General features: G+C 48.1%; 1 protein-coding gene across 1 annotated transcript in view; it reads right to left on the bottom strand.

The window, feature by feature from the left end:
- myo15aa (myosin XVAa) overlaps positions 1-14732 on the bottom strand; it is a 581049-nt gene extending 566317 nt beyond the window's left edge. The window contains 1 exon segment of the mRNA XM_086002218.1: positions 14712-14732. Coding sequence (XP_085858344.1) covers positions 14712-14732 — 21 coding nt within the window.

Raw genomic sequence — 14732 nt, 5'->3', positions numbered from 1 at the left:
TGCACTTTGACGAGGTAGTGGGGGGGAAACAAAAATCAGCTGGCATTCCTACTCCAGCAGGCATCAGTCCACGGCAATCAGAAGAGTGCGCATGCCTGGATATCAGAAGAGGATTTCATCGAACTCCACTGAAAGGCCCTCTTCAGCCTGCCAAGACTCATTCTCTAGGTTAACACATGAAGAATGGAGGTGTTAATCATTGCTTGGCACTTATATGGTACAAATGTAACCAGTCAACTGACAGCACAAGCCTGGATGTTATAGAAACATAGAAGATTGGAGCAGGAGTAGGCCATTCGAGCCTGCTCCGCCATGTAATGCGATCATGGCTGATCATCCAATTTCAGTACCCGGTCCCTGCTTTCTCCCCATATCCCTTGATCCCTTTAGCCTTAAGAAATATACCCAACTCCTTCTTGAATATATTTAATGAATTGGCCTCCACTGCCTTCTGTGGTAGAGAATTCCACAGGTTCAACACTCTCTGGGTGAAGAAATTCCTTCTCATCTCTGTCCTAAATGGCTTACCCCTTATCCTTAGACTGTGACCCCTGGTTCTGGATTCCCCGGCCATCAGGAACATCCTTCCTGCATCCAGTCTGTCTAGTCCTGTTAGAATTTTATAAGTTTCAATGAGATCCTCTCATTCTTCTAAACTCCAGCGAGTATAAGCCCAATCGACCCAATCTCTCCTCATACATCATTCCTGCTATCCCAGGTATCAGTCTGGTGAATCTTCACTGCACTCTCTCCATGGCAAGAACATCCTTCCTCAGATAAGGCGACCAAAACTGCACACAATACTCAAGGTGTGGTCTCACCAAGGCCCTGTACAACTGCAGCAAGACATCCTTGTTCTTGTACTCGAATCCTCTCGCTATGAAGGCCAACATACCATTTGCCTTCTTAACCACCTGCTGCACCTGCATGCTTACCTTCAGCGACTGGTGCACAAGGGCACCCAGGTCTCGTTGCACTTCCCCTTCTCCCAATCTATTGCCGTTCAGATAATAATCTGCCTTCCTGATTTTGCCACCAAAGTGGATAACCTTGCATTTATACTACATCTGCCATGCTTCTGCCCAATCACCCAACCTGTCCAAATCATACTGGAGTTTCTCGGCATCCTCCTCACAGCACACACGCCCACCCAGCTTTGTGTCGTCTGCAAACTTGGAGATACTACATCTAGTTCCCTCGTCTAGATCATTTATAAATATTGTGAATAGCTGAGGTCCTAGGACCAATCCCGACAGTACCCCACTAGTCACTGCCTGCCACATAGAAGGAGTAGGCCATTCGGCCCCTCGAACCTGCTCTGCCATTTAATGAGATCATGGCTGATCATCCAAATTTAGTACCCTCGCCCTGCTTTCTCCCCATATCCCTTTAGCCTTAAGAAATATATCTAACTCCTTCTTGAATATATTTAATGAATTGGCCTCAACTGCCTTGTGTGGTAGAGAATTCCACAGGTTCACCACTCTCTGGGTGAAGAAATTCCTCATCTCAGTCCTAAATGGCTTACCCCTTATCCTTAGACTGTGACCCCCGGTTCTGGACTCCCCCGCCATCGGGAACATCCTTTCGGCGTCTAGTCTGTCTGTAATGTATATATACCTTAAGGGAGAGAACTACTTTTTACAGCTCCTGTATACTGTAGTACCGGCAGTGACCACACCTGCATATAAACCCTGAGTAGTGATCTGTACAGTTAGTTCTACAGTAACCCTCATTCAGTAAACACCTGTTGAATCGTTCCCTGCAGTCTGTTGTCTGATGATTGAAGGACACAACATTAAGATACACAGACATAACAGTGGCGACGAGGCAGATTCGAACCTACCTGCAACTCTGCATCACCTCCCAGGGATTCGCTCCTGGAGAACAGTGGAAGAAGGTCGAGTCCAGAAGCACGGGCGTCGACCACGGGCAACCGCCCAGTCATCCAGCGGAGATTTGAGCATCACAGGGGAGGCTGTCGGGAGCCAGGCTTGGCTTTCCAGTCACGGTGGTCCAGCGAAACGGGCTGGCAACAGGTACTGCGCAGACCCTTCCCGGACAGCGGCGGGCTAGAGCCCGACCAAGCGGCACAGAAAAAGGCCGAGCAGCGTCGACGGGGGAGAGAGGGCAGAGCGCACAGGGCGCATCCGGTGTTCAGGACCGAGCGGCGTCAACGGGGGAGAGAGACGAGAGAGAGCAGAGCGCAGCCGGTGTTCAAGGGCCGAGCAGCGTCAACGGGGGAAGAGAAGCGCGCAGGAAAACGCGAGGCGCTGCCATTGCCACGATGACCGCAGAGAGCGGCGTTGGCAGCAGCAGCGCGCGAAACCCACAGGGCGTCGCCATTTGCCATGAGGACCGCCGAGAGCGGCGTTGGCAGCAGCGCGGGAGACACCATTTTAAGCCGCAGCGGGGAAGAAAGGAAAGCGCGGGAGACGCCATTTTAAGCCAGTCTAACCACACCCAAAAATGCCGAAGAGTGGCAGTATCACAGCGTTCGACAATGAAGTCGAAGATTGGACGACATATGTCGAACGCATAGAAGTATACTGCAAGGCGAATGAAGTGCCAGATGACAAGAAAGCGCTGGTATTGTTGAATTCAATGGGTGCAAAAACGTATGGCTTACTACGAAACCTAGTAACCCCAGAGAAGCCAGTAGAAAAGGATTTTGAAAACATAGTGTCAATCCTCCAGGACCACTTAAACCCCACACCGCTGCTGATAGCAGAAAGATTTAAGTTTCACAAAAGGAACCAGAATAAAGATGAAAGTAATGCTGAGTATTTAATGGAACTGCGCAAGCTATCGAAACACTGCCAGTTTGGAACGGGACTAGCAGATACTTTAAGGGACAAGTTTGTGTGTGGGCTTCAAAGTGAAGGAAGCCAGAAACGGCTTCTATCAGAAAAGGATCTTACGCTGGACAAGGCTTTCAGCATTGCAGTATCACACGAAGCAGCAGCAGCACGGGGCGCTGCAGATATACAACGGAGACCGCAAGAATATGGCACAAATGAAATGAAATGTCATATGGAACAGTGAAGTGCTATCGCTGCGGCAGAACAACACACGACCATAATGATTGCTGGTTCAAGGACAAAGTGTGCAGACAGTGTGGAAAAGTAGGACACATAGCAAGAGTCTGCAGGTCAGGGAAAGAAAACCAGCAAGAAATCTCCACAGGAGAAGTACAAGAAGGTACATAAGGTGACGGAGAGTAGTTCAGACGAACAGAAGAGTGATACAGACTCCGGAAGCAAGGAGCTGGGTTGTCTGAAACTACATAAGGTGATCAAAATGGAGGATCACCAAACTATCTGGGTCATGCTCAAGTTAGCAGGAGTCCAAGTGAAAATGGAATTGGACACAGGATCAGCCCTAACAGTCATAAACCGAAGGGACTACAAGCGGCTATTCTCACATATACCCTTGAGAGATACAAAGATTGTCTTGAAGACGTACACGGGGCTAAAAGTCTACCCCAAAGGAAAAATAAGGGTGAACGTTATATATAACGGCAAGGAAACACCAAAAATGGACCTATATGTATTGCCAGGTGGAGGACCACCACTCACTCCTAGGACGTGAATGGATCCGGAAGATACAGCTAGATTGGCATTCCATACAAGCACTGACTGTAGATGCCAAAAAGGATGACGACGTCACACCTGGACGACTGTCAAAAATGCTAACTGACGCACAAGAAGTGTTCCAGGAGGGACTCGGAACACTAAAAGGCATAACAGCGACGATCAAAATAGAGGAAAATGCAAGCCCAAAGTTTTTTAAGGCCAGACCGGTACCTTATGCGATCCGCCCAGCCGTCGAAGCAGAGCTGGAAGGTTTGGAACGTTCAGGAGTACTGTCCAAAGTGGACTGGAGCGAGTGGGCTACACCCATCGTTCCTGTAATGAAGAGGTCGTTGAGTAATACGCCTGGGGAACCAAAGAAGGTTCGCATCTGTGGGGACTTTAAGGTGACAGTTGTAGTGTATGTACCCGTCTACCTTTAAGAGAACTACTTTAGGCGTTGCACTACTTTGTTGGCTTCTGTATACTGTAATACCGACGGTGACCACACCAGTATATAAGTGCTGTGTCAGGATTTATTGGGCAGATTCGCCCTGACCTTCGAATAGTAAAGTCCTGTTTTAAGTTACTCTGGTAGTCTGTGTATTAATTAACTAAACAACCCACAGACTTTACAGTGGCGACGAGTCCGATCGTACCCTGCGGCAACAATACTTCCGAAGCAGTTAACGAGCGTCGAGAAGAGGCAACCGCCCTCGTCATTCTGCTGGGAGAAAACTCGAGTCTGCAGAGCTGGAAAGGAGGAAGAATTCAGAGACAAAGACTTCCATCAGCAACAGGCACTGACTGTCCCTTCTGCCACGGTGAGGAGTGAGCCGATCAGCACGAGAAGCAAGCCGGCCACGGTGACTGTGAGTAATGGAAAAGTAAAAAGAATAACCGGAGGATAAGGGCGGTGCACTCGACCACGGTCGAGGGGGAAAGGAGTCGGACAGAAGTCGGGCCCAGAGGCGCTGAGACTGGGGCAGCGTGGAGCAAGGAAGCCACGGTACAGACAGGCTGGGGACGCAACGGCGTCGTGAGACAGCTAGACCGCGACCGGCGAAAAAGGCCGGGCAGCGACCGAAGCCACGAAGCGCTGCGACCGGGAACGTAGGCGCGGGAAGATATAAAAACTCAGCCGCAGCCGGGGAGGGAAGCACCGGACTGCGAGAGGGCTGGGAGGCGCGATTGGGAGCCGAGCGAGCGGGAGAGGCAGAGCCGACCAAGGGAGACTAAGCGAGAGCCAGTCCAGCGGCTGAAACTGTTCGCCGTCAACGGGGTGTACCCAGCGCCGGTAGAGCCGAGCGAGCGGGAGAGAGACAGAGCCCGAGCAAGGGGAACTGAGCGAGAGCCAGCCCAGCGGCTGAAACTGTTCGCCGTCAATGGGGTGTACCCAGCGCCGGTTGCCCTGCCGAGAAAAGGGAAAGCACTGAAGCCGACGCGCAGGCTGTGAACCTGAAAGCCAGCGGCCGTCGCCCGTGGGGAAAGTGTACCCCTCCCGCCAGGGGAAGAAACGCGGGAAGCCGCCATTAGGCGGAGAAGAAGACAGAAGCGGGGAACCGCCATTGAAATGGGCGGGGAGAGAAGATAAGCGCGGGAAACCGCCATTTTCACGGGAACCGCCATCTTGAAGAAAAAAAAAAGAAAATTTAAAGAAATAATCCGTGGTGTTATCAAGAAGAGAGGAAGATGCCTAAGCGTGGTAACATCAACGATTTTAATTCCGAGGTAGAAGACTGGGCCACGTATGTGGAACGCATTGAGATCTATGGTGAGGCCAATAAAATAGAAGATGACAAAGCTATAACCTTGCTAAACTCGATGGGCGCGAAGACATACGGGCTCTTGAAGCATCTACTAGCACCAGCTAAACCGGCGGATCAGACTTTCGATGATATTGTTGCTGTCCTGAAGGGTCATTTTAACCCCGCACCACTGATGTTAGTGGAACGATCCAAATTTTACGCGAGAACGCAACGGAAAGAGGAAAGCAACGCGGAGTACCTGATTGAACTGCGTAGGCTAGCGAAACACTGTCAGTTTAGGGAAAATCTGGCAGAGGCACTCAGAGACAAATTCGTGTGCGGAATGTCGAAGGAAGAAACACAAAAACGACTGCTCGAAGAGAACGATCTTACACTTGATAAGGCTGTCCTTATTGCTGCATCGAACGAAGCCGCAGCGAAAGGAACGGCGGAAATGCAGCGGCACTCAGTGTGCAGCAAATTACTTCGGGTACAATGAAATGCTATCGTTGTGGGAAGACAACACACGACCAGAACCAATGCTGGTTTAAAAACCAGGAATGTAGGAAATGTGGCAAGCTCGGTCACATAGCTAAGGTATGCCGGTCAGGAAAGAAGACCAACAATAATGAGTCACCACAAAAGAGGTACAGAAAGGTACATGAGGTGACTAGGAAGAGTCCGGAAGAACAGAATTCGGACTCACACTCCAACTGCAAGGAACTGGATAGTTTGAGAATTCACAATGTGAGTAATGAAGCTGACCGACAAGCTATCTGGATCACACTACAGATTGCAAAAGTCCAAGTGAAAATGGAAGTGGACACCGGATCGGCGTTGACGGTCATGAATAAGCATGATTATAAAAAGTTATTCAAGCATATTCCCCTACGGGATACGGAACTAGTATTGCAGACATACACGGGGCACAAAGTATACCCCATCGGAAAGATAGAAGTCAAGGTGAGATACAAGGACAAAGATCACCAAAGGATGGACCTGTATGTGTTGCCTGAGGGAGGTCCACCACTTCTGGGACGGGAGTGGATCAGGAAAATAAAGATAGACTGGCATTCACTAAACACCATGACGGTAGATTCCGGAAAGGAAGATGTCAAACCTGAACGGTTGTCCAGAATATTGGACGAAGCTAAAGAGGTATTCCAGCAAGGACTGGGAACACTGCGAGGAATTAAAGCAAAGGTTAAGATTGCAGAACATGCAAGCCCAAAATTTTTCAAAGCCAGATCGGTACCTTACGCGATACGACCTGCTGTGGAGGCAGAACTCGAAGAACTTGAACGATCAGGGGTACTGTCAAAAGTGGACTGGAGTGAGTGGGCCACGCCCATTGTTCCCGTCATGAAGTCTTCACCAAGTAACAAGCCAGGGGGACCGGGGAAGGTCCGCATCTGCGGAGACTTCAAGATCACAGTGAATCCGGTGCTTCACACGGTACAATACCCGCTTCCGCGGATTGAAGATATCTTTGCTTCATTGGCTGGAGGGAAACACTTCACCAAGATAGACCTGGCACAGGCATACTTACAAATGGAAGTCGAGAAAGAGTCGCGTCAGTACCTCACCATCAACACACACAGAGGCTTGTATCGTTATAATAGACTGGTTTTTGGGGTAGCTTCGGCTCCAGCAATTTGGCAGAGGGCCATGGAGCAGGTATTACAAGGAATTCCAAGCACGCAGTGTTACTTAGACGATATCCTGATTACGGGAGAAGACGAGGAAGAACACCTCACAAATTTGAAACTGGTGCTCACTAGGTTGAAGGAATATGGCCTTCGAGTTAATCGCAAGAAATGTGAGTTCTTCCAAAAACGGATCTCGTACTGCGGTCATGTCATTGACCGAGAGGGGCTGCACAAGTCACCTGACAAGATAGAAGCTGTCGTGAAGGCCCCCGCTCCGGAAAACGTATCACAGTTAAGATCATTCTTGGGGTTGATTAATTATCACAAGTTTCTGCCGAATCTATCCACGGTGCTGCATCCGCTGAATGCTCTGTTGCGGAAAGAAGTACCATGGAAGTGGAGTGAGGAATGTAAAAAGGCCTTTCGCAGAAGCAAGGCGTTGATTACCTCTGAAGAAGTGTTGGCTCATTTCAACCCAACGTTACCTCTTCGTCTAGCTTGTGATGCTTCCCCCTATGGAATTGGAGCAGTACTTTCACACAAGTTACCAAATGGCTCGGAAAGGCCAGTGGCATTCGCGTCCCAATCATTGACCTCCGCGGAGCGAAATTATGCTCAAATAGATAGGGAGGCCCTCAGCCTTGTGTGGGGCATAAAGAAATTCAATCATTACCTGCAGGGCAAGAAGTTCACATTACTGACAGACCACCAGCCGTTGGTGTCCATATTCAACCCTAACAAGGCCGTTTCCACCATGACAGCGCAAAGGTTACAGAGGTGGTCCATGTTACTTGGGGCACACCAATATGACATCGAATACAAAAGGTCCAAACAGCATGGAAATGCTGATGGGTTATCGCGCTTGCCATTGCCGATAGTAGAAGAAGCGACTACAGTGGACCCGGTAGAGATGTTCCACTCATCCATAGTGGAATGTCTACCAGTAACAAATTCGATGATCGAAAACGAAACAAGAAATGACCCGACTCTCTCACGCGTCTATGATTTAACGGTGGAGGGATGGCCAGCACAGGGCGAACCAACGCTGCCAGCATTTTCGCAGAGAAAAGAACAGCTGTCAGTGTGTCGAGGAACCCTGATGTGTGGATCTAGAGTGGTGATTCCACCCAAACTTCAACAGAAGGTGTTAAAGGAGCTGCACGAGGGACATCTGGGTGGAGTGAAAATGAAGAACCTAGCAAGAGCGTTCGTGTGGTGGCCAGGCATTGATGGGGACATCGAAGAAATCACTAAGAGCTGTCTAGGATGCCAGAAGGTCCAAAACGCGCCACCACAGGCTCCTCTGTATCCATGGGAGTGGCCCTCATCTCCTTGGCAAAGGGTACACATCGACTTTGCTGGTCCATTTATGGACTCAATGTTTCTAATAGCGGTGGATGCACACTCCAAGTGGCCGGAGGTAATAAAGATGTCCACCACCACCACGGAAAAAACCATCACAGTGTTCAGGACCATGTTTGCAAGGAATGGGCTGCTGGAACAGATCTGTTCTGATAATGGACCGCAATTTGTGTCCGAAGAATTCAAGAAATTCTTAAAGAGCAATGGGGTTAAGCACTACACGTCAGCCCCATACCATCCCGCCTCCAATGGATTGGCTGAAAGGTTTGTCCAGACCTTCAAGAAGGCCATAAAGGCCATGGGTAATGAAGCCATTAACTTACAACATAAGGTGGATAGCTTCTTGTTGGCGTACAGGAATGCAACACATGCGGTCACAAATCAAACTCCCGCCATGATGTTTTTTAATAGACGACTAAGATGCCGGCTGGATTTGCTTAAGCCAAACATCAGAAGGGACGTAGAGAACCGGCAATTCCAGGGCATGAATGAAAGGCCAACTAGATCTTTTCAGATAGGTCAACAAGTTTTGGCCCGGGACTACCGTACCGAGAAATGGCAGCCTGGAACTATTGGAAAAAGGCTAGGGCCGTTGATGTATACGGTGGACATTGGGGACAGTATAATAAGGCGCCATGTTGACCAGATCATAGGGTCAGCCACAAATGGCCAACCTACTCCACCACCTTACACGGTTAATGTTGAGACAGAGATACCCAGAACACCTACCTCCGATCTGGTAATACTGGAATCAGATGAACCTGACACTGTCCTTCAAGCCGAATCGACCTTGCCAGAAGCACCTACTACCCCGCCGGGAGTTACGACACCACCGAGGCGTTATCCGGACAGAGTCCGGAAACCTCCAGAGAGACTGAATCTGTGAACTGTCTTGCATAAAGTTGTATATATGTTATAATGTATGTTTAATGGGGAATCAGTATGTTGTAAGCTAAAAAGGGAGGATTGTAGTGTATGTACCCATCTACCTTTAAGAGAACTACTTTAGGTGTTGCACTACTTTGTTGGCTTCTGTATACTGTAATACCGACGGTGACCACACCGGTATATAAGTGCTGTGTCAGGATTTATTGGGCAGATTCGCCCTGACCTTCGAATAGTAAAGTCCTGTTTTAAGTTACTCTGGTAATCTGTGTATTAATTAACTAAACAACCCACAGACTTTACAACAGTGAACCCAGTCCTTCACACTGTACAATATCCGCTTCCGCGGATTGAAGATATTTTCGCCTCGCTATCTGGAGGGAAACGCTTCACTAAGATTGATCTGGCCCAGGCGTACCTGCAAATGGAGGTAGAAGAAGCCTCGAAACAGTACCTCATGATCAACACTCATAAAGGTCTCTACCAATACAACCAGCTGGTGTTCGGGGTAGCATCAGCTCCGGCTATTTGGCAAAGGGCAATGGAACAAGTCCTGCAAGTGATTCCAGGGACCCAGTGTTATTTGGACGACATCCTGGTCACGGGCGAAAATGACAGTGATCACCTCGCCAACCTGGAGCAGGTGCTCACTAGATTGAAGGAATATGGGCTCCGAGCTAATCGCCACAAATGCGAGTTTTTCCAGAAGCAGATCTCGTATTGTGGCCACGGTATTGATAAAGAGGGGTTGCATAAGTCCCCTGAAAAGATTGAGGCAGTAGTCAAGGCTCCAGCACCGGAAAATGTTTCACAACTGAGGTCGTTCCTCGGGCTGGTGAACTACTACCATAAGTTCTTGCCGAATTTGTCTACCGTACTACACCCACTGAACACCCTACTGCAAACGGGGGTACCATGGAAGTGGAGTGACGAATGTAAACGAGCTTTCCAGAAGAGCAAAGCATTGATCACATCAAAAGAGGTGTTGGCTCATTTCAACCCAGCACTACCAATTCGGTTGGCGTGTGATGCATCACCCTATGGCATTGGAGCGGTGCTGTCGCACAAATTCCCGGACGGCTCGGAGAGGCCAGTAGCCTTTGCGTCTCAGTCACTAACCTCAGCCGAGCGTAACTATGCCCAGATTGACAGGGAGGCCCTCAGCCTAGTGTGGGGAGTGAAAAAGTTCAATCACTATCTGCACGGGCAGAAGTTCACCTTGCTGACTGACCACCAACCACTTGTCTCCATCTTTAATCCAAAGAAGGGCGTTCCGGTGATGACTGCGCAACGGCTACAAAGATGGTCCCTTTTTCTAGGGGCGCACCAATGTGAAATCGAGTATAAGGGCACGAAACAGCATGGAAACGCTGATGGGCTATCACGCCTGCCACTGCCTACTGCGGAGGAAGCACCAGCAGTGGATCCTGTCGAAATATTTCCTTCGACTATAATTGAATGCTTGCCAGTAACTAACGCTGGTATAGAGAAGGAGACCCGAAATGACCCGACACTGTCTCGGGTATATGATTTGACGGTGAAGGGATGGCCAGCACATGGCGACTCACTGTTGCCAGCATTCTCATCCAGAAGAGAACAGCTGTCAGTATGCCAGAGGACCTTGATGTGTGGATCCCGAGTGGTAATTCCACCCAAGTTAAGGGAGAGAGTGCTCAATGAGCTTCACGAAGGTCATCTGGGAGGGGTGAAAATGAAAAGCCTTGCTAGGGCTTATGTGTGGTGGCCGGGGATCGATCAGCAAATCGAGGACCTGACAAAGAGCTGCTCAGGATGCCAGAAGGTCCAAAATGCACCACCACATGCCCCTCTACACCCATGGGAGTGGCCCTCATCTCCATGGCAACGGGTGCATATTGATTTTGCTGGTCCATTCATGGACTCAATGTTTTTAATAGCCGTGGATGCGCACTCGAAATGGTCTGAGGTGATCAAAATGTCCTCCACCACCACGGAGAAAACTATTGCAGTCCTACGGACCATTTTTGCCAGGAACGGCTTGCCAGAGCAGATTTGCTCTGATAACGGACCACAGTTTGTGTCCGAAGAGTTTCGAAGATTTATGAAAAGGAATGGGGTAAGGCATTACACATCCGCCCCGTATCATCCAGCCACAAACGGATTGGCTGAGACGTTCGTACAAACCTTTAAAAAAGCAGTAAAGGCCATGTGCGATGACGACATTCCACTGCAGCATAAGGTGGACAATTTCCTGTTAGCCTACAGAAATGCGACACATGCAGTCACCAACCAGACCCCGGCCATGATGTTCTTTAACCGAAGGTTGAGATCTCGTCTGGATTTGCTCAGACCAAATGTACGAAGAGATGTTGAGAATAAGCAATTCCAGCACATCAATGAGAAGCCGACAAGGAGCTTCAATGTAGGGCAACCAGTCTTGGCCCGCGACTACCGAACAGAGAAATGGCAACCAGGAACGATATGCACACGGCAGGGGCCACTAATGTACACAGTGGATGTTGGGGAGAACATTGTGAGACGCCATGCTGACCAGATCCTAGAGTCACAGGAACGAGTCAACCCCATGTCTCGGCCATACGTACCTGGTGAGGAACCCGACATACAGGTCGCATCTACCTCAGAAACAATAGCATTGGAAGCTGATGAATCAACTGACGACAGGGTGCTAGAATCGCCTCCGCACCAAGAGCGAGACACTCGGGAAAGGCGTTATCCAGAAAGAATCAGGAAGCCTCCCCAGAGACTGAATATATGAATGGACTATTTTCATATAACATTGTATATTAAAAATGTTAATTGTTAAATGAGTATTATGGTACTGTTAATCTAAAAGGGGAGGAATTGTAATGTATGTAATGTATATATACCTTAAGGGAGAGAACTACTTTTTACAGCTGCTGTATACTGTAGTACCGGCAGTGACCACACCTGTATATAAACCCTGAGTAGTGATCTGTACAGTTAGTTCTAGAGTAACCCTCATTCAGTAAACACCTGTTGAATCGTTCCCTGCAGTCTGTTGTCTGATTATTGAAGGACACAACATTTACACGGACATAACACTGTCTAGTTCTGTTAGAATTTTATAAGTTTCAATGAGATCCCCTCTCATTCTTCTGAACTCTAGCAAATATAAGCCTAATCGACCCAATCTCTCCTCATACGTCATTCCTACCATCCCAGGTATCAGTCTGGTGAATCTTCGCTGCACTCGCTCCATGGCAAGAACATCCTTCCTCAGATAAGGCGACCAAAACTGCACACAATACTCAAGGTGTGGTCTCACCAAGGCCCTGTACAACTGCAAGACATCCTTGCTCCTGTACTCGAATCCTCTCGCTACGAAGGCCAACATACCATTTGCCTTCTTAACCGCCTGCTGAACCTGCATGCTTACCTTCAGCGACTGGTGCACAAGGACACCCAGGTGTCATTGCACTTCCCCTTTTCCCAATCTATTGCCGCTCAGATAATAATCTGTCTTCCTGTTTTTGCCACCGAAGTGGATAACCTCGCATTTATCCACATTATACTGCATTTGCCATGCACCTTAAGGGACTATCCCGCCTCTTGGAGGTGGGATGGAAACGGGGTCTGAAACCACGATTGTGGGAAAATTGCTCAGAGGCGGGATCGGATCCGCCGGCCATTTTTTGCAATTTTAACTCACGCCTCCAAACCCGCCTCCTTGGGCCTGGCAAAATTGAGCCTTTTGTGTTCTCCTCACAACTTACTGTCCCACCTAGCTTTGTATCATCAGCAAACTTGGATACATGACACTCGGTCCTTTCATCTAGGTCATTAATATAGATTGTAAATAGCCGAGGCCCCAACACTGATCCTTGCGGCACCCCACTAGTTACAGCCTGCCAACCTGAATATGATCCGTTTATCCCTACTCTCTGTTTTCTGTCCCTTAACCAATCCTTTATCCATGCTACTATATTACCCTCAACCCCATGAGCCCTAATCTTGTGTAATAATCTTTTACGTGGCACCTTATCAAATGCCTTTTGGAAATCCAAATATATTACATCCACTGGTTCCCCTTTATCTACCCTGCTAGTTACATCCTCAAAAAACTCTAATAAATTTGTCACACGATTTTCCTTTCATAAAACCATGTTGACCGCTCCATTCCCACTCGGACCTCACCGTCCTTGGCTTCTTGTATTGTTCCACGGAAGCTCAACGTAAACTCGAGGAACAGCACCTCATCTTCCGATTAGGCACTCTGCAGCCTTCCGGACTCAATATCGAGTTCAACAATTTCAGATCATAACCTCGGCCCCTATTACACATTTTTTCTTGTAATTTTTACACTCCTTTCCCCCCCCTTTCCTTTTGTTTCTCTCACACACCTGGCAGCTATCTCTTGCCCTGCCAGTACACTTTACACCTAATCTCAGCCTATTACCATCTCGTCTAGCTCTTTTGTTTCTTTCACTTCTTTTGTCCGATCGCAGCCCTGCCTTCGATCTATTTTCTTTTCTTTCCAGTTTTGAAGAAGGGTTCGACCCGAAACGTCAACTCAAATTTCTCTCCACGGATGCTGCCTGACCTGAGTTTTTCCAGCATTTTCTGTTGTTATTTTTGACTCTTGACTAATCATGTTATGATTTTCTAAGTGACTTGATACCACTTCCTTAACAATGGATTCCAGCATTTTCCCGACGATTGATGTCAGGCTAACTGGCCTGCAGTTCCATCTTCTCTCTCCCTCCTTTCTTGAATAGCGGTGTTACATTTGTGACCTTCCAATCCGCTGGGACCATTCCAGAATCTAGAGAATTTTGGAAGATCAAAACCAATGCATACACTATCTCTTCAGCCACCTCTTTTAGAACCCTAGGATGTAGGCCGTCAGGTCCAGGGGATTTGTTGGCTTTTAGTCCCATTAGTTTCTCTAGTGCTTTTTCTCTACTTATATTAATTACGTTAAGTTCCCCACCCTTTTTGGTATGCTTTTTGTGTCTTCTACTGTGAAGACAGATATACAAAATATTTGTTTAACGTTTCTGCCATTTCTTTATTCCCCATAATAATTTCTCCTGTCTCAGCTTCTAAGGGACCAACGTTTACTTTTGCTACTCTTTTCCTTTTTACATACTTGTAGAAACTCTTACAATCTGCTTTTATATTTCTTGCTAGTTTTCTCTCATTCAATTTTTCCCTTTTTATCAATTTTTTGGTCAACATAAGAACATAAGAAATAGGAGCAGGAGTAGGCCAATCGGCCCCTCGAGCCTGCTCTGCCATTCAATAAGATCATGGCTGATCTGATCCTAACCTCAAATCTACTTTCACTCTCCATCCCACCCGAACCCATGTGATCTCCCGGGAGAGGCGAAAAACCAGATAAAAAACCCAATGGCCAATTTGGGAGAAAAAATCTGGGAAATTCCTCTCCGACCCATCTAGGCGATCGAAACTCGTCCAGTATTTCACTCTGTCCCTGTATTTCCTGCAGTACTTACCTTCTGTAAGGTACTTACCTTTGCTGGTTTCTGAAACAT

Source organism: Somniosus microcephalus, chromosome 11 (genome assembly GCF_052327205.1).
Source record: "Somniosus microcephalus isolate GS21.2 chromosome 11, FLI_Smic_1.0, whole genome shotgun sequence".
NCBI classification, from domain to species: Eukaryota; Metazoa; Chordata; class Chondrichthyes; order Squaliformes; family Somniosidae; genus Somniosus; species Somniosus microcephalus.
Note: the sequence above shows the minus strand (reverse complement) of the source record. Positions and strands in the feature narration are given on the sequence as shown.